The 25000-nt window shown below is 36.6% G+C and overlaps 1 protein-coding gene across 1 annotated transcript in view; it reads right to left on the bottom strand.

Moving 5' to 3' along the window:
* LOC149909200 (muscle-specific protein 300 kDa-like) overlaps positions 1-25000 on the bottom strand; it is a 137845-nt gene that overhangs the window by 44771 nt on the left and 68074 nt on the right. The window contains exons 29-36 of the mRNA XM_090101431.1: positions 19802-19934; positions 19288-19460; positions 17914-18065; positions 11062-11854; positions 10824-10982; positions 10526-10738; positions 10069-10344; positions 628-9537 (exon numbers count right to left, since the gene is read on the bottom strand). Coding sequence (XP_089957557.1) covers positions 628-9537; positions 10069-10344; positions 10526-10738; positions 10824-10982; positions 11062-11854; positions 17914-18065; positions 19288-19460; positions 19802-19934 — 10809 coding nt within the window. The remainder of the gene's footprint in view (positions 1-627; positions 9538-10068; positions 10345-10525; positions 10739-10823; positions 10983-11061; positions 11855-17913; positions 18066-19287; positions 19461-19801; positions 19935-25000) is intronic.

The following is a 25000-nucleotide window of genomic DNA, read 5'->3' as shown; positions in this document are numbered from 1 at the left end:
ACTGCACACTTTAACAGAAAATAAAAAAGTAACTCATTCAAAATTAATTAAACACTGTTTGAAATATAAAGATATGTACCTTTTATGAACTATGATGTTTTGAGAACATAGTTTATCAGAAAGTTATAAGCAGATCTGCTTTGTTTTTGATTCATTTCATGAGGATTTGATAATCCCTTAATACTTCAACTAATCACAATTTTAAGCCCAAACTAAAGCATCTATAAAAATAAAAAAAGCGTCAACACTGACGTTCGTCTTGTAAAATCAAATTTGAATGGCATAATCGAATTTCTGGGGTTTCTTGAATAATACAGAATTACCTAATAAAATAAAACAAGAATCGATACACTCATTTTATTTATTAATGCAAGAAAGGTAATAAATCGTTAATTGACTAGACATGACTAGAGTTATTTTATTGCACACAATGTAACAATTATGTAAATGCGTAGACTAGAAAAGCTTACAACGATTGCCAAAATTTGGCTCTACAAGACGATCGGCATATGACAAATTATTGTACAGATTCTTTGCTATGCGTGAAATTAATATTTTTGTGGTAGTATCATGCCAAACATAAAAAATAAAATAGAAAATTGTACAATACGACTGTAGATCAGTCACCTTGGTCGTCATCCGGGTTTCTTCCTCGGCGGGCAGCTCCTGTAGGGGTTCGGGTTGGGCGTCTGGTTCTAGGGTGGGGGTTGTTAGTACATCCTCTGTGGTGTCGATACCTATTTGGGATACGTCTTCGCTCCCTACTCCCAACAGAGAGTCGGTTGGGGTTTCGGTACTTAAGTAAGACGTTTGATCTTTCCAACTACAAATACCGCCGGGAAGATCCATCGAAATGTAATTCGAATCGAATGGAGAGCCACAAGATCCATGTCGGTCTTTATCTTCTGCGTCAGAAGAATGGCCAGACCCACTACCGGGATCGCGATCCTTATCCTTTTTATCATTAACGTCGGTTTCGATTACTGTATCAGGAGTTTTAATTTTGTTTTGTTTTTGTACGAAATAATTACATTCAGCGTCATGATATATGTGTTTGTCGGTCCAAAACGAACGCTCGTTATAAAGATTTTGTTCAAATGATATTAGTTCTGAGTTATCATTTAACTTTATACTTTCGATCTGAGGAACAGTTTCTATTTCGGGCGCTATGTTTATTTCTTCGATCCCTACTTTAGAATTATTTTGTATAATACGTTTTTCAGCGTCATCTACATGACATTTCTCTAGCCAGAAATTATCGAGTTTTAAATTAGCAATTGTATTAGTAAGAGAATCACGGTTAGTAGTTTCATGCACGGAATTCGATGTCTCGATATAGAGGTCTGTTTTCTTTGTGAGTATGCCTTCATTCGAGTCCTGTTTTTGAAGAGATTTAAAAGTGTTTGTTATCGGTGTCTCTTCTTTTGATGGCAATTGAACGTTAAGTAGTTGTGGCGATTTTTCTTTTTGCAACGTGTCTCCTTCTATTGATTTTTTACGGCTATTTTCAGCTTGATGCTGGAAATCCTCAGGTTCTGGTGACGCAAGAGAAGGTGTAATATTTTCAGTTATTTCATCTTGTTCATCAAGTGATTCATTCGTATCCGCTAACTCTTTAGGTGTTATATCACTGATTACAGAGCAATCATTTTCAGGTAATAACATTTCCTCGATTTCTCTTTGTAAATCGGCCATTTTACATTCAAGAGACTGTTCTTCAGACATTTTGTCGATTGTTTTAAGATCTTGATATGTTTTCTTTGGTGGTTCATTAAATTCTTGGGAAATGATTTTTTGTTCATCTTTTTTAATATCTTGATAATTTGCTTCTGGCTGCACATCATTCTTCGTGGTAATGTTATCAGTTTGAACAACCACAATTGGTTGAGTTTCTGTTAATATATTTTCTTCGACACTATCAGCACTTGTTTGAATTTTAATCTCTTGATCAGAGCTTAAATCCACAGTGATTGTTTCAGTTAAATTACTTACATCATCAATTATATTGGCATCCATTTTCCAGTATTGTGCATCGGAATAGAATCTGTCCTTTACAGGAGTTTGAATAGATTCTGGTGTTGAAAGAGGTGATTTGTGAATATCAATTATATTAACTGGTTCTTTCAAAGTTTCCGTAGTGTTGTCCATAGTTGTGACATCTTTCTCTATTGTTTCATGCACTTCAGTAGCACCTTTCTTGTTCTTCTTCTTTTTCTTAGGCTTTTTCTTACTTTCAACGTCTTCTGATTGAATAGGGATGACATGATCAGTTTGAATAGTTTCAGTTGGTTTTGTGATACGTTCCTTTTTCTTTTTTATTTCCTTATCTTCATTCTTTTCTACTTTGTGTGGCGGTGCTTTTTCTTTAGATTTAGAACTACGTCCTTTTCTCACTTTTGGTGTGGACTCTTTTTCTTCTTCAGAAGGTACACTGCGAACAGATTCTTCCTCATCATTTTTAAGAGAATCTATAAGTGCATCAAATCTGTTTTCAGATTTATCTCGAGCAGTTGTTTGATGTGCTTTGGATACTGAAGTTGATCGAACTTCCCTTGATCGAGAACGTGATCTTCTGCTTCTCTCAACAGTAATAAATCCTTCAGAATCGATTTCTTTCTGTGTTTTGTGATCGGATTCAGTCTCGTCGACTAAGATAATGGGAGCTTTGTGATGAATATTATGTTCAGATTCAAACATCTCTGTTTTCAGTGCTGGATCAGGTACAGGGCAATTAGTAGCAACTATTTTGGCCCAAGAGTTAGCCGGTTCTATATCAGGGCTCTCTGCCGTATTTTCTCGTAAATTTGTACTTTCTACTTCATGACCAGATTCCGGTTTTATACTTTCATAAATGACAGGTTGATCTTCATGTTTTTCAATTGGTAATAATCCTTCTGCCACGACTTCCGCATACGATTTATTATCATCCATCATTTTAATCCATATATTTTCTTGAATGTTAGTTGTTGATGTTAATGTTTCCTCAGTTAGTTTGGGTATATTTTCAACTAACGGTGGAGTTTCCTTTCTCTCCACTTTACGTCTTTCTTCAATTTTTTCTTGTGTTATTGATTTAGTGTTTTTATCATATTTTGGCATACTACTAGCACTGTCTTTTTCTTTCACAATTTGTTCTTTGGTTACTATCTGCGTTTCTACCTTTTTCTTTTTATGGCCTAGGATAGATGAATATGATGGCGTTTTATTTTCCTCAGTGTTGTGGGAAAACTTAGGGATTGAATCATTTTTATTTGTTAAAGGTATATTGTCAGTATGCATGGTTGGTATGGGTTGCGTTTCTTTTTGGACAGCTTGGTACATATATGATGGTGTAAATTCTGGCGCGTCAGCTGACAGATTAGAGAAGAAGGTATTGGGATAGGATGGCTTAAATTCTGGGATAGAGTCAATTTCAGGCAAGAGATCATGCAAACTATGTATAGGTGACTTTTCATGTCGAGTCGCGTCAGTTTTTGTTTTACTATCAACTACATCGATATTTTCAATATTTGAACAAACCGTACTTATTTCATCCCTACGTATAGTTTCATGCGTATCGGTGGACTTAGATTGATCAGGTTTTATTGATTTAACTGAGTGATCTTTAATATCCGCCGAGATAGGAATAGGCTCAGAAAACTCTTTCTCCGTGTCAAAATCTTCTGATTGTGTAGTGATTATTTCAAAGTCTTCTTCAATATCTAAGGTAATTTTATTATCTTCTGGAACTTGACTTTCAACCGTGGTTTCAGTGCTTAGAACGTTTGTTGATTTTTCATCTTCTTTAATATTTGTACATTCATCAAATTGAGAATTTTTAGCAGGTTCAGTCACGTCTTCATTTAAGTTTTGTTGAGCTGAAATAATCGTTACATCCTTAATTGTGTCATCGATTAATTTTATGGCATTATCAACCAATTCTATTGAACTAGTTTCAAGCACATCCAGATGCTCAAATTCTTGGTTTTCAACAGAATTTGTATCAGTGTCTTTGAGTTCATTATTGCTATTATCAACGCTAGTTACCAAATCTACAATAATAAATTCACCGTTGTCAACTTCACTCATGACCGTATCAGGTTTAACATCTTCAACGAAAGAATTATCATAGGTTTGTGGTAATGTGGTAGATACTTTTATTGTATCTAGTTTACCGAATACCATGTTTACAAGTGACCCATTAGAACCTTCAGCTTCATTCATAGTAGACATATCTCTTAAATTATCCAAGGTATCCTGTTTCACATCAATTTGTGAAGCGGTATCTAAAGATAACTCCAATGAAGAGTCTGTAATGCGCGAGTCTTCAAAGTTATTCTTTTCTTCCTCATTATGTTCAGCTTCATACGTTTTATCGCATTCCTCACATATGGATTCTTTTTCGAAAGTTTTGTTTTCTTCAATAGTGGATACAATACTAACTACATTTTCATTCAATTGAATATCTTTTGATTGGGGTTCATCGACTGAATCAAGTGTTCCTTCAGGAATATCTGATTGAGTTGTCTTAGGTGTAGATATAGAAGCTAATTTTGATTCAGCATCTTTTATTTCGAAATAATTTAATCTAGGTACATCATCAACGATTGTACGCTTATGAGAAATATCTGTATTTTCTTTGATATGTATAGTCTTGCTATTATTATCACGATCGTCATGAACTTCTATATTTTTCAGAGTTAATTTTTCATTAAACTTTTCCGTTTTGTCATCAGGTTTATCAGCCGAAGGGATATTTTCACCGATAACCATTTTGTCATCAACCTTAACAGTTGTACAAACATTTTCACCTATAACCGTCTTGTCATCAGGCTTATCAGCCGATGGGACAATTTTAACCATAACCGTCTTGTCATCCGTCTTACCAACCGATGGGATATTTTCAACAATGACCGTTTTGTCATCAGGCTTATCTGCCGATGTTATATTTTCAACAATGACCGTGTTTTCATCAATCTCATCAGCCAATGGGATATTCTCGCCTATGACCGCCTTGTCATCAGGCTTATCTGCTGATGGGATATTCTCAACATTGACCGTCTTGTCATCAGGCTTATCGGCTGATGGTATATTGACAACAATAACCTTCTTGTCAGCGATCTTATCTGCCGATGGGATATTTTTAACAATGCCCGTCTTGTCATTAGGCTTATCGGCCGATGTTATATTTTCAACAATGACCATCTTATCAGCCAATGGGATATTCTCGCCTTTAACCGCCTTCTCATCAGGCTTATCTGCCGATGGGATATTCTCAACAATGACCGTCTTGTCATCAGGCTTATCGGCCAATGGGATATTTTCAGCAATGACCGTCTTGTCATCAGTCTTATCAGCCGATGGGATATTTTCACCTATAACCGCCTTGTTATCGGGCTTATCAGCTGATGGGATATTTTCAACAATAACCTTCTTCTCATCAGACTTATCAGCCGATGGAATGTGTCCATCCGTCAAAATTGTTTTTTCTATGACTGTCGAACAAGAGGCTAACAGTTTTTCTGCATCATTTAAATCGCAATACATAAATTGAGGAACTTCATACATAATTGTTTTTGTTCTTTCATCATCTTTAACACCCACGCTTTTCTCTTTATTGAGTACATTTTCATTAGAATTGATTGCTGAATCAACATCAATAACCTGATTATCAGCATCAAGCAAGTCTGCTTGATTTTTCAATTCTAAAGGTTCTACACTATTTTCTCTAGAAGACTTTATTGCAAGAAGTTCTTCACCTCGCTTGATATCTTGATAGTTATAAGATGCGTTGCTGTCAAGAATATATTCTTCTATAATTTTATCTTTGATAATTTTTTCAGTCGTGAATTTATCATTCGGTGTCTCTGCCTGCGATCCCTGATCTTCTTGTATCAATTCTGAAGAAGTGTAAATTAAATCTCCAGTTTTATCTGTTACAATATCATCATTCTTTGATATTTCTAAATCTTTTAATGATTTTACTAAGGTCAAAGCGTAAAGTTTTTCAGAATCTTTGATATCATGGTAGCTTTGTCTTGGAATATCTTCAATGAGATGTTTAATTTTTATATCTTCATCGTCATTTATTTTGCATAATGTTTCCGGATGTTTGTCAGATTTTTGATTTGATTTTATCTTTTTATCGTCTATTAAATGTGTATCTGGCTCCATGGATGATTCTAATGGGATTTGTTTTACTTGTTCTTTCTTAGAACTGTTTATAACTCCTAAAAGTTTTTCAGAATCTGCATTTTCCTGATAACTGTAATTAGGACTTTCCAACATAATGTGCTCTTGCTTGTTTAATATTGCACTGGAACATACATTATCATCAACTATATTAGTTTCAGTTAAATTTGTTTTCTTTTCCGACTTTTTCTCAACCAAATGTGTAGTTTCGGAATGATTTTCACTGATTTTTATCTGATCTAATATTTTTTCTCCTTCTAATATTGTGTCAGCTTCTTTTGGTTGTATGTTTTCCACAATATTACTAATTTCATTCTTGTTTTGTAGGCTATCTAATTCCTTTTTCTTTAGTTCGTAATAATTATAATCCAGTTGTTCATAATCTAGATCAACCGAATAAGTTTTAACTTCATCCACTAATTCCTTATACGGAATCGTAATAATCTTTTCAGGCTGATGTTTTTTTCGTTCTTGAACTGATCCGAAAATTGCTTGTTCAAGTACCTCCTCAGAATCATAAACGAGCTTGGTATTATTTAAAATACTCTCAGATTCATTAGAATTTGAAGAATATCTTGTGTGTACTTCAGTTATATTTTCAGTTTCCATTTCTGGAGATTTATCTAAGAATGTATCATCTACTTGTAAATTCTCATTTTCAATTGTTTGTGATTGGTCAGCGACAGATTTTATTGACATTTCAATATTTTCTTTTTGGTCAATAGTTTCTTTTATTACGTCTTTAATAACGGATGTTTGCTGTTTTTCTTCTTTTTGTTCTATTTTAATATTAATTTCATTATCAGGTGTTTGTATTTTGTCATTAGAAACGTCTTTACTATACACCTTAAGTGTTCTGATTGGCGGCAATTTTTTCTCTTCGTGTGTTATAAGATATATAGTATGTGTATCGACTTCTTGAGGTTCATATGTAGTTACTTCTTGAACAACATCGGCAATTTCCTTCAAAGGCTCAGTTGAGAAAAATTTATCATTGTTATTTTGTTCACCTTCTATATTGACAGGAATAAATTCTTCTTCATTTATATTTTGGACCATTTCCAACTTCGATTCTTTAATATTTTTACTTGTTGTTTCCACATTTATATTTGTTGTTTCTACAACCGAGATTGTTTCTTCAGGCCTAGTAGTGACGTTTTGCTCCTTAGTAAGCGATGATGACCATAATTCTATTTTCTCTTTCTTTTCTTCTTTAGGAGTAATATTTTCGTCTATCGATTGAGGTTCATTTTCAATCAAGTTGGTTTTTAATAGAGGATCTGAAACTGCAAATATCTCTATATTTTTGTCAGATTTCGTATCTTGAATCTTGCCAACATGGAAATCTTTTTCCTCTGTCATTTGGGGTGTAGTTTCTACATCAGATACAATAGATGATTCATAAAGTTCAAGAATAATTTCCTTATTATCTATCTCCTTTGTATCTTGAACTTGACTTTCTTTTTCTGGAAGTATATCTACTTCTGTTGCTACTTGTTCATGTATTTCTTTTAGAGTATGTAATTTTTCAGTATCTACACTCAATGATGACTCTGGTATATTTTCTTCCTCTTCCATTAATGCATTCCAATCCATTGTAATAACACTTTCTTTAACAGCGTCTTTTACAATAATTTTTGGGTCTTTGTCAAGCAACTCAATTTTTTCAACTAATTTATCATCAGATTTGCTTATCTGTGATGATTCATCTTTTATATCGTTCTCAATGGTAGATTTACTTTTCTTGGATTTCTTTTTCTTTTTTGTTTTTAACTCTTCAGGTTCTAACGGGTTTAATGTCGGTTCAGCTTTATATTCAGTTGTAGTTTCAACATATTTCTTACTTTCGGATTCTATCAGGGATTGTGAAATAGATTTTTCTTTCATTATCTGACATTTATTGTCTAATTTTGCTTGGGTTTTGAAAATTTCTTTTTCAGTATCTCTATCAATATCTTCTGCTTTCATCACCTCAGATTTTATCTGTTTAGACGGTTTTTTCTTTTCTGGTGGATCAACTTTTGTAACAGTTATATCAACAGTGTCTGTTGGAACTTCATGTATATTTTTAGTTTTCTTCTTTCTCTGTTTGGAAGAATTTTCTATTTCTTTTAATGCCTTTTCAATTTCATCTTCACTATCTTTAGACTTTTTAGCTTTTGGTTTCTTTTTATGTTTCTTATGAGTAGTCTCCACGGCAATTTCCGAGTCCTCATAATCGCTTTTGTTGGTGGTCTCTGAAATATTGGTATTTGTATCTGATTTTACTATCTCTTCACTTTTTACATTCTCTATAATTTTGTGATGAATTTGAGGTATTCTTTCTGAAACGATCGGTTCGGGATTAACAGTTTCAGGCGTCTCTTCAAATTCTTGTACTTCAATAACTTTTCTAGACATTTTCTTTTTCTTTAGAGTCTGTACGTCATGTGATTTAGTCGGTCTTTTTTCTGGTGCTCTTCGTTGTCGAGGCATATCTCTAGACCGACTGCGCTGTGAAGGTCTCTCGCGTCTTTCCGATCTATACTTAGAGGATTCTCTGGACGGGACTTTATATTCCACAGGGGCTTCAGGAGCCTTCTCAACCTCTATGATAACTTCTTTTACCATTTCCACCTGTGCAACTTGGGGTTTCGGTAGAGACGTAATCGACTGCGTCGTAGCCTGCTTCCTCAGACCGAGAGCTAATATTTCCGCATAAGATAGATCTTGAGATCTATATTTGCCTCCGGGGCTGATCGATCGAGCTCGATCTACCGGCGGTTCCAATTCTACGATCGTCGGCGTCCTAACGGACTCCGCCTCTTTCTGTATTTGAGTAGGCTGCTGATAGTTCTGGGGGACTACGTCCACTATTTCTATCTCAGGCGTCTCAATATAATTCGGTGTCTCCAATACCGTATCGTAACGATCGTCGTCACCGGAATACATAACACTTTCACTGACATGACACTGTACGGTTTCACTGTAATCCACCCCGTCACTGGGGACCGGTGAGGACTGTCTCACTACACTATCACTTCGGGGCGGGCTCGCGCCGGGCGGGTGCGGCTCGGGGCTTGGCATTCTGTGCGTGGCGTGCGCGCTGGGCTGGCGCGAGTGCAGCGAGCTGGAGCGCGAGCTCTGGCCCTTCACTATCTCGGCGTAGGTGGCGCCGGGCTGCAGCCAGGCGTTGGGCGGGGCGTGTGGGGCGGGCGGGGCGGGGGGCGCGCGGCGGAGGGGGGAGCGCGGGCGGCGGGCGGCGCGCGCGCGGGCGCCGCTCGACACGAGCACGGCTAGCGTGGCCGCCGGGTCCTCCTCGCCCTCGTTGAACGGGTCCAACTCGTAGACGCACCGAGTCAGCTCTTCGATACGCCGCGTGACCTCCTGATACGCAAGTACGGACATACAAGATTTAACATGGGTTTCGACGGGCTAACGGTGAAAGGGAGCGTGAAAAGAAAGACGGTGGCTGCGATATCGATCGTTTATATTTCGCATTCAATCGTGTGTGAATTTACAGTTATAATTATAGGAATATGTCACTAGAAATCGACTTAAAGCTAAAATGTTCGGGCGCGTCTAAGCGTCCCCGAGCGGGTCGGCGTCCGGCCCGCCGCGCTGCACTATCAGCTTGATGCGTTCGTTTCTCGCTTGAATTTTACTTTGGAGCGATTTTACTTTGTCTCGACATTCCTATCAGAGGACATCGGCAGACGAGTTAGTAAAGGTGCGGGAGGGAGAGACAACAAAAAAAATACATGAATTGCGTGATCGGTGGTAATATACAGGTGTATAACTATTTGTGCCACACAAGCTTCGTCCGATCGGAGCCTCGCGACTCGATAAACAAAACTAGAACGATCGCTAGCCACCTACTGGATGTACGGCGTGATGCGGGCAAAGAGAGGTTCTTACCTGTTGGTGTCTCAGCTTCGTGTCGGGGTCCCTCGGGCTGTAGTTGGGCTGCGCCGCGTGGCGCAGGCGCTGCTCGGCGTCGAGCAGCTGCGCGCGCAGGCGCACGATGTCGGCGCAGTACGCCTCCACCTGCGCCAGCGCCGCGCCCAGCTGCTGCGCCTGCGCACCGGTGCGGGCACTCAGAGCGTCTAGAGCCTCGCCTAACTCACGCGCCGCCACCTGCACGCCCTCGGGCGAGCGGTTCTGTGACGCCACGCCCTCCGGCCCGAAGTGTACCTGCGGACAGACGAACGGCATATTGACCCGGCTCGACAAAATAAATAAAAGTGCCACAGTAGCCAAAAAGTTCGAAATGAAACAGTGACCCGACGACCAAAGTATAGCGACGACAAAGTTAAAGGACGGAAACCATCACCAGAGAAAAGCGACTACGACCCGATATTCGATGTTCACTCACGTTGAGTTTCTCGACGGCGTATATAATTTTCGTCTTTTGCGTTGATATGTCATTGATGAGTTTCTCTCTGTGAGCGAGCCTGTCTCTGAGAGGCTTTTTCACAGTCTGCGGAGCTTCTAGAGTTCTCGTAGTGGCCTCGATCCAATGACCGACATCCTTCAATTTCTTCTCGCATCTCTCCCATTCTTCTGCTAATTCTTGTAAGAGACCGTTCTGCAAAATAAAAATAAACAAAAATTTATAGTAAGCCGTAAACTATTGCCCGGTAGTATTTTCTTGAGTATAGAAAATAACACACAGTCTTAGCCAATTTCTTTTCTACATCGACTGTCGCATTCTCGGCCGCCTCCAGTCTAGAAGGTAAATCTCCTGGACTCGTGACGCGTTCGATCGCTTCAATTTCTTTGGCCATGTCTGCTAAATTCTTAGCCTGTTGCTTGCAACTCTTAAAGGCATTCTGAAAAATAAATTATCTGTATTAGTAATTTAATTCCTGAAAAAATAATAACGTCATTATTATCCATTTATTATTTTACCCCATATTCAGTCTGTTTTTGCTGCGCCTCCTGCAAGTCGGCCAAAGGCAGCGGCCGCGCTAGGAAAGCACGCTGTGTTTCCACCCAAAGTAGGACCTTCTCCAGTAAAGCAAGGAACCGGGCCACCGCATCGCAAGCGTCCTCGACGGCCGCTTGGCGCGCCTCGAGTTCACTGCACACGGCGCTGAACTGTTCCGATAGTGCCGTAACGGTTGATTGTATCAACTGCCGTTCGCCGGCATCCCTGCTTCCTTCAACGATAGCGCGCGCATTGCGCGTCAATCGTTCCATGCGGTCGGCGATACTTGGAATTTCAGATCTGGTCGCCACGAGGCGTTCTTTGTAAGGTTCCGGAGGAAGCGTGCGCTCCCTGGCGGTGAGCTCTGCGGCGCGCACCCACGCTTGCACGCTCTCAACGTCCGTTGCGTATTCGGTACGCGCTGTCCGCGCGCGCTTCCATTCCCTTTCCTTCTCCTCCATGGCAGCGGCTAAAGCTTCTGCTGATAATTCTAAAGCTGACAATTCCTGCGCGACGTCAGCGGGCGCCGAGCCTCCGTATCTTTTACGGCTGTCTTCTGTGAAAGTCTTTGTCTTATCGACTAGATCGGAAACTTGTTTTGCCAAATCGCGCACACCGTCCGCGTCGTCCTCCCCGTACACGTAGAAGGTCCCGACTTTAGCGATGTAGACTTCGATCTCTTGTCTGAGTTTCTCTATGTTCTCGGACACGCGATCGAATTCGGAAACGATTTCGTCTATCTCTGCGAGTCTCGCCGCAAGAGTCTGTCGCAATCTGAAAAGAAAAATAGCAGCGTTAAATATGCACGTATAGAGCGTCCGCGGAGTTTCTAACTAATGTGGAAGAGCTGCCAAAAGTCGACGAAAATAATTCGTCGGCGCGGCGTGACGCGGTGTGACGCCGCAAGATCGCGCCGGCTGCACCGTACCTATTCGTTCGTGGCAGCGGCTAGCGGCGATCCGCTCGCTATGCTCGCCCGTCGCTCAATGAACCGAGTTATACATTCGACTGCCGCGTCTAATTTTATTTTACGCGATCTAATGACATCAGCTGAAATTTTCGCTGCACCAATGTTTACGTTTTGCGCCGGCATATGGCTCTAACATGCCGACGTTACGCGGCCGACCTTGCGCGGTGCTCGACAAGTGAACTGATAAATCCATTGCGCAACGTTTAGGACATGCGCTAGTGGCCACCCTTGCCGGCCGGCGCCGCAGTGTGGGCGAGGTAAACATTTATAAAACGCATGCCAAAATGTAACGCTTGCGAATACTAAAATCGCCACATTTCCGAAACATAATCAACTCACGTATGACTCACTGGATATAAATAGACGTCGAACCATTCCTCGTCGCGATTAGGTTATGTTCAATTCGATTCGCATTGCCGTATGGAATTTAGATGAGGGCTGTAATTATTGGCGAGGGTGAAAAACGTTTTCCGCATTGCACGTGTTGCGAGCCCTGCGCTGAGAAACGGCGAATGTTCTATGTATAGCGCGTAGTCGGCTCCAGTTCACACTGCAAGGCCCTGACCCATAAAGTGCGGAGTACGCGTGCGCGATGCGATCCGAAATAGTCGAGCGGTTTGAATACGTAACGATTACAGACACCCCCCGGCCTATGTCTGGAAACGCAATCGATTGAAAATCAACCCTACGCGACAGTAGATATACTACATTATTACATGAACGCGATATGTTTAAATCCGCGATTCGCCACATTTATTAGATGTAATTAATGTTTACGATATAGTACGAATTTGTTTCCTGCATTATGATTATGTGTTCGTTCATAAGGCATCGTTACGCACCAGCTACGAACTATAAATAGATAACATCCGAGTTAACTGTGATCGCACTTTATCTATTATTATTTTATTTGCATTAAAAGAGCTTGTATAAATTCGCACGTAATTGTTTATCTTTTTATACATTGCTGTATGATAGAAATAAACTTATGTTATATTTATTTATCGGCTTGAACAACTTCAAAAAAACTGTACTTAAAATAAAATGATTGCTTCCTCATTCAAGTCCATCTAAATCATAGCTGTCCAAGTTATTTACCAATAAAAATTAATAACTTAAATAATATATAAGTGTAAATTATTTAAAGCCTGCAAACAACTAATATTCCCGCTTATCTCTACATTTAAAAATAATAAATCTTCAAATTAATTTAACGTAAATCAGTTTAAACTAAACAGTAAAATCAGAACAGTCACTGGCACATAAATTAGTTTAACTTGAACTAAATAATGTTTCAAAATCACTTTAGAAGTTGAGTCTATTAGTTAAAGTTGAAATTATAACAAACAAAGGCTCACAAGCCAAACTTTTCTCTCACAATATAACAATAGTTTAGGTAAATGATACCAGAGTGATCAAGGCTGTTCCAATAACTTACATTGTATCCTACACGTGTTTAATGGCGCTCAAAATAGGTAAAAAAACCAAGCGCCTCTTAGAATCTGAAAAATCTCTATGAGTAAGCCGTCTCGATGTATTTTAAGTTCGCCGCAACTCAAAATCACCATGAGCTAATCAGATTCCAAGGCACAAGCTTACATCATCGACGGGACGAAATTATTTTAAAAATGATTCTTCGCTCACTTAATCATTTAAATATTGTCTTTGCGCTGGTGACGTCACCGTTCACATTGTATCGGCGATGGACCTTGAGGCGAGACGTGGTTTATCTTCAAGCACTGGTCGACAGATTGTCTTAATTGTCGAAAAACATAAGAGGATTGAAGAGGATATACATATTTATACGCAGTGCTCAATCTCTATGTAATATTATTTTGTTTATACAAATATTGCAATTCGGAGACGGAGGAAGTCTTATCATCAGATCAAATGCACTTAACTATTTGTATACATTACTCCCGAGCTATTTAGTTTACTCAAGATAAATCTAACGGAACTGAATGCATCTTAATCTAAACAATGCGTGAATCACACTCACTTCTCTCGTATATAAAATTGACAAATCTGTTAATCTGTTGCTATAACATTCGAAAATAGGAGCAACGTAAGTGATAAAATGTCCAATAATTTTCTTTCAACGTTACATTTTATAAGCGACTCGAATTTATTAAAATTATCTTGCCTTGAATCTATATTGAAGCAGAATTCCAAGCTTGAGTCATCGCAAAACTTCAGGACCATCAATTGGGCCTAAAACCTTAAAATACTTTGCCAGTTTATTTTATCAATGTCAAACTTAATGTTGAAACTTGAAAACGAGACTTGTGGAAAACATTTTAGCAATGAAATAAACCTAGTGGTGTTTATTTTTAACGCTACCGACCTAATAATTTACGCACGAATTTCTACGTATATGTTCATTCATAGCTGAAAATAAAAAATGACTTCTCAAAAATATCGTATTAAAATTTTTTCATTCGCATTTTTACTGATATAAAACAAGAGACGAAATAATTAAAACTTTTCGACCTGTGTTGGTAACTTAAAAACCTGTATTGGCACTTAACTTTCCGGATGTCTTTAAGGATTAACTTCCAAGTGAGTTTAAAATCACCAAGTTAAGAACAAGCAATGTCCAAAAAAGTTAAATTGTTTATTGATGCCTGCTTCATGACGAGACGACTTTTTGTCCTTAAATTGGAGAGACCCATAATTGTACTGTACCGTTTAAAACTGTAATTGAAAATGAATGTAATAACTATAATTTTCACATCGAAGCATTTTTGTTTTCCTGGAGCAAATGTTATTGGGCAAATTAATAAAAAAATTTTACGGAGACAAGATATCATTAATTTCTGAAGCAGAAAATTAAATTTTATCTGACTTAAATGAAACTATATTTTTAGCCGTTTACTCTTAGAAGAAATTACTAGAATGCAAAAATTCAAACACTAACACGAATTTATAATATATTTTCTCTCAAAAGTTTGCAGCAAATCTTGAAATCTAAAACTATATTGACAGTGCTAACAAGCCAAACCACGCATAATTAGAGCCAAGATCGTCACTGGTTGACCAGAAGTTTTGACGCCAGGAAAAAACACAACAAAAATGAACTCTGTCTTTCTCACAATAAGAAGCAATTAAAAATGTATGAAATATGTCGAATATCTCACAATTGGTAAACCGCCAGGAGTTGACAGCTTCCGGCGTCCGATTCTCATATGATTTATTAGTTCTAAATATTTCATTGATGGTATTGTTAACGGAAGGTTGTATAACAATTATTTTAACTGTACTTTGGCTTTTTGAAGTGAAAACTTCTTTAGCGACGTTGGGTATAAAATCTTAAACTCGCGTCAGGACACGTGGCCTAATCGAAAAAGCGTAAGACGGATGTTTTTTTTTAGTCCTTATATTCCATGCGTAAGACGGATAACATTCCAAAATATCAAACATGCTGAACGTTAATAATCAAGTTTTCACTTCTGCCGGCACTCCCGGAGTGCAACCCGTCTTTTTTTTAACCAGTCTATCTGTTATAAGTCATATAATTATGAAGAGAGATTTTTTTCAACTTACTTTATCATCAAATTAGTAGTAAAATTTATCATAACTCACGTCATATCTATTCGTTGAATAAAATACTTTTTATATACATTATAACAAATCAGTAAAATGACATCATTAAACATCATGTATTTTGTGTAACTTTGACATTGGTCGCGACTCGCAGACCTTATGGTAAAGGTCACTTTTAACGGATATATTATATCTGAAAACGTTTGCCATTTAATTCACCGTTTAAGGGACCTTATAAACTTTAACTGCTTCAAAAAGGCGAAAATTGAATACAGTGCTTTCTATAAAACTAAGAAGCTTGTGTTTATCCTTTCTGAGAAATTTTGATTAAAAATGCATGATAAAACTTACGAAAAAAGGCCATTGTTTAAAGATATATACCGTACGATATCTTATATCTTTAAAAAATTGCTTACAAAGGCTTGTTATTTAATCCTGCTTTACTAAGTTACCAAGTAACAGTGCACAAATATTATTTCACGGTGAACTAGCACGCACATAGCGAACACAGAGCAATGCTAACATTATCATATTGAAATCGTCACGCTGACTGCTTTATACGGGGTTTTGGCTTAGGTGTTATGCGTAATAGTTTAATATAGAAGAATATGTAGAAAATAAATCCTAATGTACTAAAAAAATTAACGTGTCACTTAAAATCCTTATTTAAAATCTCTTATATCCTCGATCTCGTAGGAACGGTAAGAAATAGATTAAATTTTGCAATAGTAATATTCGAATAGGCTTATATATTCAAAGACTTGGGCTAAAACTAGTTAATTTTAAAACATCCTTCCTCATAAGGTACTTAGATAGAGCTCAATATAGCATCTTTTACAGGAACATTTCAAAAAATTGTTAAGAGACACAAGCCCAAAACTAGGGCACTTGAAACAAATAACTCCTTTACATAACCTAAATATTTACTGTACTCATGTTACCGGCCTTTAAGGAAGCTATAGTAATAATCAGTTGTATACAAATCGTGGCATTAAAGCAAAGCCAATTAGCTCAAGTTCAAACAGTTATTTACTTAGCCATATTGGAGACGAGGTATATGAGGAAAAATATGTCATGGTTGGTAATGATATTATTATTTTGGTTGTGCGGTTGTGACGTCATCAGATGGTTTTTCACGCGGGAATCGTCTATATTTGTAATGGGGTAAAGTTTAAATTTGAAGGTCTTGGATACGTGGTCCAATAGCAATTTTTTGGAAGATCTGGCTATTTTCAACTGAATTGAATGAGGAAGTATTTCTATGTGTAATATAAAAATGAATCGCAAAATGTGTTGGTAAGCGCATAACTCGAGAACGGCTGAACTGATTTCGATAATTCTTTTTTTATTATATTCCTTGAAGTAAGAGGATGGTTTTTATGTAGGGAAAACGTAAATATGTACCACGGGCGAAGGCGGGGCGGACCGCTAGTGTGTAATAAATTTAAATGTTTAAATTATTATTCTATTAAGATGTCCGCGAAATAAATATTTTAGACCAATGCCCTAGATCCGTTAAACTTTCGTAAAATAAAAATAAATAAAGGTGAGAATTGTATTCTCGTATGAGTCAAGGGGCAAATATAATCCACTTCTATTTCTCCGATTTACTTAATTTCCATCATCACTATAATATAAGCCTACATACTAAGCCGCGCCAAATAAATTTTCTTAGTTTTATTTCACCGATCGTTTTATTTCCATGATTCCTAATTCCTATATTAGCCTTTTACACCGCGTCACGCCGACATATCACCACTGTTACTGCAAATACTTACCTGCACTTACCTTCCAAATATTAACACCACCTGAAGAATACTACTTAGAACATAATAAAGAAGAATATTACAAAAAAAAGACGTGTGGCACTCGGGGACTGCCGCGGTAAAGCTATTGCATGCTATGCCTTCAAGCCACACCTCCGCGCCCGTCGGAGTGGGGAGCGTGAGGTTTTTCGTTACGCAATTTCTGGATTCGGTCCCCGCGCTCAAGGCCCGCGATAGAAGCTATGCAATAGCTTAAAAAAAACTATAACTATTTATTAATGGTTTCCAAGCTCTTTATAAACATTTTAAAAGCCGTCCATACGCAAAACATATTGCTTATTTTGATAAAATGGTACAAAAAATGAAATTAAAATTGTCATACATTAAACAACCAGATTTCATTATAAAACACTGCCTTATACACGCGTAGGCAGAGTTTTGATTTGGACAATTTCTGAGTGTCATTGAGTCTTATGACAATATTATGCGTATGGACGTATAAGTTATCAATTAAACTTATTTCATGATCCCCTATCACACAACACACAACTCACTTCTCATAAGCCTCCAATAGATCATCAACCCCACTCCTGGTTTCAGAGGCAAGTTGTTGCGAATGTGGTGTTAGCAGAGACACGACGAAATCCGCGTGTTCCACTAGGTCGTCACGACTCTCTTCCAGGCTTGATACTTCAGCTTGTAGTTCCTGGGGACAAATTATAAGTCAAATTTATAAAACGGCTCTATAAACAGTGAGAAATATAATTATAGTAGAGCCATTTTAATAGGCAACATTTGACAGTTCAACAAAATTCAACAACGTAACCTAGTAACGACGACATAGAATAACATGATATTTCGTTTTGTTAGAACTGCACATTTGCTTAACTTTTTTCAATTACGATTACATAATTATAATAATAATGACCGATGCAACTAATTTTAAGATTTGATTTTACTGATAAACCATTCTAAACATAATAAACATTTTCTTATTTAAAGAACTGACGTCGCTACAATTTTGTGTCAATAAACCTTTTTTCTTTATAAATACCAGAGACGTTACTCTAAAAATCGAAATCTGACATCTAGAATCGAATGCATTGGTTACTTGGGAATAAAAATCATCATAAATTATTGATATGTGTTTCAAGTTCGATTGACAATTGTTTCAAGTCCGTATCGATTAATTCGCTTTAATCGCTGTTTTTAAGCAGGTTACCACCCTATGAAGATAAAATTGATAGACGTCAAATGTTGCCTATTAAATTGGCTCAACTATAATGCGACCAAGTTTTAACTGTTTCTAAATTCAGGAATACTATTTTATTTACGAATATAATTAATCAGTCATATTTACTAATTCAATTCATCTTACGATGAATTTATTTTAACTTGATTATATCAATGAGTTCCTATATTATGCAAAAAACATAACCATCATGTGCCAATGTTATAATTTAACTTATACATATGTTTATAATTTAGTATATCATGTAAATGACTTCATAATATGCCTTAATTTAAACACACGCTACGATGTAGACCTCTATAACCAATCAGTTGGATTTTTTATGGTATACTAGTGGTCCGCCCCGGCTTCGCCCGTCGTACATATTTCGCAATAAAAGGTAGCCTATGTCCTTTCTCGGGTATCAAAATATCTCCATACCAAATTTCATGCAAATTGGTTCAGTTCAGTTTAGGCGTGATTGAGTAACAGACAGACAGACAGAGTTACTTTCGCATTTATAATATTAGTATGGATCATATAGATTTTCTATCTATCTAATATATATATATATATATATATATATTTATTAATGTCCTATAATATTTATCTTGCTGTTTTTTCTGGACTGGTGTTTTTTTCTATTCCAGCAACTGGCTCCAGCAGCGCATCGCAATACCAATGCTTTGTTTCTCACCTGCAGAGCATGCCTGGTGTCCACAGCGCGTCTCCTGGTGCTGGGGTTCGCGTCCAGCTGTCGCAGGCGGTCGGTCGCCGCGGTGATAGCACTGGACAGACTTCGCTGTGTGTCCAGTAACTGGCTCCAGCGGTGGAGCTGGGTATCTGCTGTGGCCGCGCGTTTGGCTAGACCTAAAGGATAAATAAATAAATAAATAAAGACAGATTATAAATGTCATGTTAATATTCAAGTTGTAGCCAAAACTGCAAATAAAAGTTATTTTCAGTTTTTTTTTTAATATGGCATTCAATTAATAAATTTATATAGCATTTTCTATCACGTGTCACAATTTTATTTATAAAATTTTAAATTATTCTTTATATTGACCACTTGGTTCCATCTCTACACCAACAAACTTGGTAATCAACACCCACTATTCCTGTTATAAACATCTATGTGCGACACAACTAACTTTTAACATCAGACATAACCTATGTCTGTTCGTTTGTCTCCCTATCCCACCAGCACGTACCTTCACAAGCGACACTCCAACGCTCCGCTAGTTCAGCGGTACGCTGTTCGACCCGCTCGCCGCTGGCCGCGTCCGCTCCGCTGGCCAGTTCCCGCGCCCGCTCCCGGACCACGTCGAGGAGCGGCTGCTGGTTCTGTGGTTATCATTTATTTCAATTATCCATGATGTATACTTTACTTAATCTATTAGTAGTAACACTAATAGATAACCAGTTCAAGAAAAAAATACTATGTTACTTAATCTATTTAAGATTTTCCATGAACGCGTTAAACTCAGAAAATAGTACAGATTTGAATAATTATGCCAGTGTTAGATAGCCCATTTAAGAAGGCTATCTTCACGTTTAGACAAACAGGAACAGTGCAAAGTGGGTAAAACTAAAACTGCGAGGCACAGCTAGTAATAACAATAAATACGAAAGTTTGTCTTTCACCAAAAATTATTATTTCAGGATAAAATAAGCTTACATTTTACAAAAGAGATTGTATAGGTATATAAAAATGTTACCCTCAATGTCTAATAAAATATTAATTAGGTACATTTCATTATCCTAACCTAGAATTATAAAAGGCTTCATCGTTATAATATTCTGTTATAATACCGTGAAGAATGTTTAAGCCCATTCTTTAAGTAACCGTTTGTATTAGAAACTAGCGGTCCGCCCCGGCTTCGCCCGTGGTACATGTTTACGTTTTCTCTACATAAGAACCATCCTCGTACTTCAAGGAATATAATAAAAAAAGAATTATCGAAATCGGTTCAGCCGTTCTCGAGTTATGCGCTTACCAACACATTTTGCGATTCATTTTTATATATAAGATAATTTTTATAATGTAGAGTCAATAAAATTCACGAAAGGATCCTCTCACACATAAAAACAAGTTCTTCACAAAATCATCATTATATGCAGTTTCTAAGAGCATTATCGTTCATATCTCATATCCAGCGAAAGTGGGATTACGAGCCACCATCGCTGCATGCTATCGCGACGTTATTTTATTTACAATGTTATCAATGACTGATAAGCGGCGATAAACACCGCGCTTTGGAGAAAATTCGCAAGCGTGAAGTATCACATATGACATACCTGACCTTGCCTTGTTTGGTAGTTAGGTAATTAGATGAAAATAACAATATGTTCAAGGAACATCAGCAAATGGAAAATCGTGAAATATTTATTTTCTAAATGTAGAACAAATGTTGTTACTTATGATCATGTTAGCTATCTTGTCCTGCGAGGTTGCTGGTGTTTTACAAGTAACCCTGTATAATATGTATAAATTGATACAATTTTAAACACGGTATTTAACCCTTGCCATAAACATGTACATTTTTTTTCTAAATGAAATTTTTATCTTGGTCCTTACTAAAACAAATTGCTTGTTTAATCGTTTCAACAGTTGCGAAATAACGTGAGCAAAGCGTGACGCAGTGCAGAAAAATGTCTGTTACATCATCATAATCAAGCTATTAGGCCACATTTGTATTCCTGTAGGGTCTAAAGTCTATCACATTAAATAAACGGTCCCTATCTGACACATACTTATTTTGGCTGTCTTCATAAAGTTTAAAATACTGGCCATTCCAGCCACATGTTTTCATACAAATTAGCAGATAAATTAGAGAGATAATGCTATAACTAAAAGGCAAAAGTGTAAAGATTTCATTCAGATTTTTATCTAACGGCTACATAGTTTAACCTAGCAATAATGGTCTTAGAACAAAACATTATTCTACAAATGTTCTCACGATGACATAATAGGTTATCAACACACTAACGCCGATGTTATTAAAACAATCTTGACATTTTTACAAACATCACTTGCAGAGAGAGACAAATATTTAACCAGACAACACTCGAATTGAAGCGCTAAAGTTTAACTTTTAAAAGGAAAACGAGAATATTGGCCAACGACCGTGACCTTGAAACTTGCATGGTTATCTCATTGTTGCTATTTTTAGCGTCACTTCGGATGGTACGTGAGCGGCAAGTGAACCTTTGCAGGAAAACTTTTTAGACCTAGACAGGAAGTATGCATAGTGCCCAAATAGGACAAAGTGAATGAATACTGTTTTGTAAATTGCTTTTCTCTGTGCAGCTATAAAATATCAAAATCAAATTAACTTAAGTCGTTTTTCTCTCAACCTGTTAGCGATATAAACGAAATGGTAAACAAAAACTAAATAATAGGCTATTGTTATGCTTCTACCCTTTTTGCCTCGTTAAACGGTGCAAAAACATCAAGATCTAAAAGTATAAACGCAACAAATGTAAGCACTAGAGTTAAATCAGTCTTCTGTCTGATCGTGTTGTGGCTAGCGTGACGATCATGATCCCAGATCTGATTACAGTTTAATGAGATTACACCCGCGCTTGTCGGATAATGAGGATAAAATGCAAGTGGCGTTTGGATAAATGCTAAGCTAACTGCAATTAGAAAGGGCTTGTTAGAAGGTAACGGTTACTGAAAGAGATTGTGTGAACGAAGAAAGTAATTACGAATTATAGAGTTTCTAACAATCTACTGGAATTAATTGTATTGGAAATTATTAGAATATCGCACTTAAGAATAATATTTTGGTAATAGAACTATAAATTTACAGCAGACATCACTGAGTAGTAACTACGAATGTAATTAATGTACATACAATTAATATTAAACAATTATCAACACGCCACTATGATCCGCCTATAACTACTGATCGTTTAGAGTTACCTGAAAATACATGTCTCTATAATCAATACTATCTAAACAATATAGAATCTTTAGCATCAAATTATAAATAAATAGCCGAATATTTTCGCAACATGCACACGTTTAATGAGAAACAATAACTATTGCACTTTATCCGAACCGGTTTCATGCAACCTAGATATTAAATCAGGATACAATGCACGTTAGTTCGCTGAGAAAATGTTAAAAGGGCAGAGAAAGTATCGATCCTTCCAGAACTTTCGAGAACGCACTGTCTGGAAACTGAAGAACGTAATGGCAATTAATAAAGAAGTTTTTATATTTGGCGTCTTTACAGGTGCAATTGAACTCGGTGAGTAAGTACGAATTCATTACAGTCAATTACAATAACTAATTTGAGTATCGCATGTACTGAAACGTGATTACGTCTGAAATTGGAGAGCGAGGGAACTAAAAGAAAAATATTTTAATTTGGGATCGATAAAGGAGGAAAATTTCCAAACAAAACACTAGCCAAACTGTACCAAAACAAAAACAGTATCCAACCGAACCGCGAAATGCTGTAAAAACAACAACAAACCGGCGCACGACATAACCTAGAAATCTAACTCACCTTCCTTTTTCGTGGAATTTTGGCACTTATCTTACGATTATCCTAATATCCAGATAGCTGTAGTCAATAATGCACTTGCGCAATAAGAAAGCGTGTAAGTAATGTTGTTTTGTCGGCGTTCTCATTGCAGCGTGTACGAACGATGACTGCTTACTGGCGGGCCTTGACAGTCGCGCGTGACATCATCAGTTAAGGCAACGCCGTTTCAAATGATTCAGAGCGGAAGGGTTGCTGGGGGCTACGGACTTCCGAAATAAAATAATCAGTTACGTTTGATTGTGATACTTGTAATATTGTTATTATTATAAGGTAAAAGAGAGAGTAATTAGAGTTTTACAAAATTGATTAAATTTTCACTTTGCAAAATTTGTTTATGTTCGAATGCAAATGTGTGTAAGTAAGGAAATTGCTTATCTTTTCTTGTTATCGCAATATATACTTATTCGGATAATAGAGATAAGTTAATATTATTTCCTTTTCTATCATTATTTACAAAGAAAATCTAAATTTATATATTTATATATATAGTTATCTCAGCGAGCAGCGAGCGTATTTTCACTAATAGAATTATTTTCATATTGACCTCTATAAAATATTCATAGACCTTAAATATTTATCCAATTCTCTAAGCAGAAAATCCAAATATAGCATTACAGAAGTACATTTCATCCGATTCTATTACAAACCACGAACCAAAAGTAATTGAAAACGACGGTATATTGTTTCATACGTCTATAGAGTGTTAATAATTTCTACTTGCAAACGAATATTTTCAATTAATTAATTAATTAATTTATGACACTTTATTGTACAGTACCAGTAATAAAAACATATAATTTAACGGGGAAAACATGAACATGGTAAGTACACAATAGGCGGCCTTATTGCATAAAGCAATCTCTTCCAGGCAACCTTAAAAATAAAGAACATACGTATTACGTTTCGACATCGTACGATGCTGGTTAAATGTAAATTGTATTAATTTTGATTTACTGTTAAAAAACCGTGTAAATTATGCATTCCTAAAACTTTGTATAACAAGTAGCAAAGTTAATATAATATTTATATTTACGTGTAGTACATATATATATATTTAACTGCCTTTTTTTCCTCCTAAATGGACTATCAAACTTATCTCTACCAAATGGGATATTAAATATCCTCATTCCTTTAATATGGGCTTATCTAATGACAGAATATGAATTTTGGCGTAGTTGCGAAACTCACTCGCATATAAAATCAATATGATGGATAGACAGTGCTTTAGGGTTCTCCCATAAGTATTGATTTTTAAAGGACTTCTAGGAATATGATTCATATGTCCTGCGTGTTATTTATGTGTAAAAATAGCAATGTGTACTATTGATAAATCATGTTTGGTTATCAGAAGTAATTGTTTACCAGGAAAATATATTAGTGTGACTTTTTATGAACTTGAGTGAAAAATTGTTTCAATTTTGGAAACCTACATTATTATTTATAAACATTATTAATAATTGTATATGTATCGTTTTAGAAATAAAATAGTTTTAGTTGATTCATATGGGACATCTCATTTAAATGATATTAGAAAGTACTCTTTTCATGTATTTCTACAAATAAAAAATAATCTATCACCGATAGATAAGTATTAATTAATTTAAAGAAACAATAATTATCCATACTAATATTATAAATGCGAAAGTAACTCTGTCTGTCTGTCTTTTACTCAATCACGCCTAAACTACTGAACCAATTTGCATGAAATTTGGTATGGAGATATTTTGATACCCGAGAAAGGACATAGGATACCTTTTATTGCGAAATATGTACCACGGGCGAAGCCGGGGCGGACCTCTAGTTTCGTATAAATTCCTTTTTTAATTATTTGCTAACCATAAATTAGCACGT

The sequence above is a fragment of the Colias eurytheme genome, chromosome 4, assembly GCF_061535395.1.
Source record: "Colias eurytheme isolate Ceu_HAF_F1 chromosome 4, ilColEury1 Martin Lab GWU primary, whole genome shotgun sequence".
In the NCBI taxonomy this organism is placed as follows: Eukaryota; Metazoa; Arthropoda; class Insecta; order Lepidoptera; family Pieridae; genus Colias; species Colias eurytheme.
Note: the sequence above shows the minus strand (reverse complement) of the source record. Positions and strands in the feature narration are given on the sequence as shown.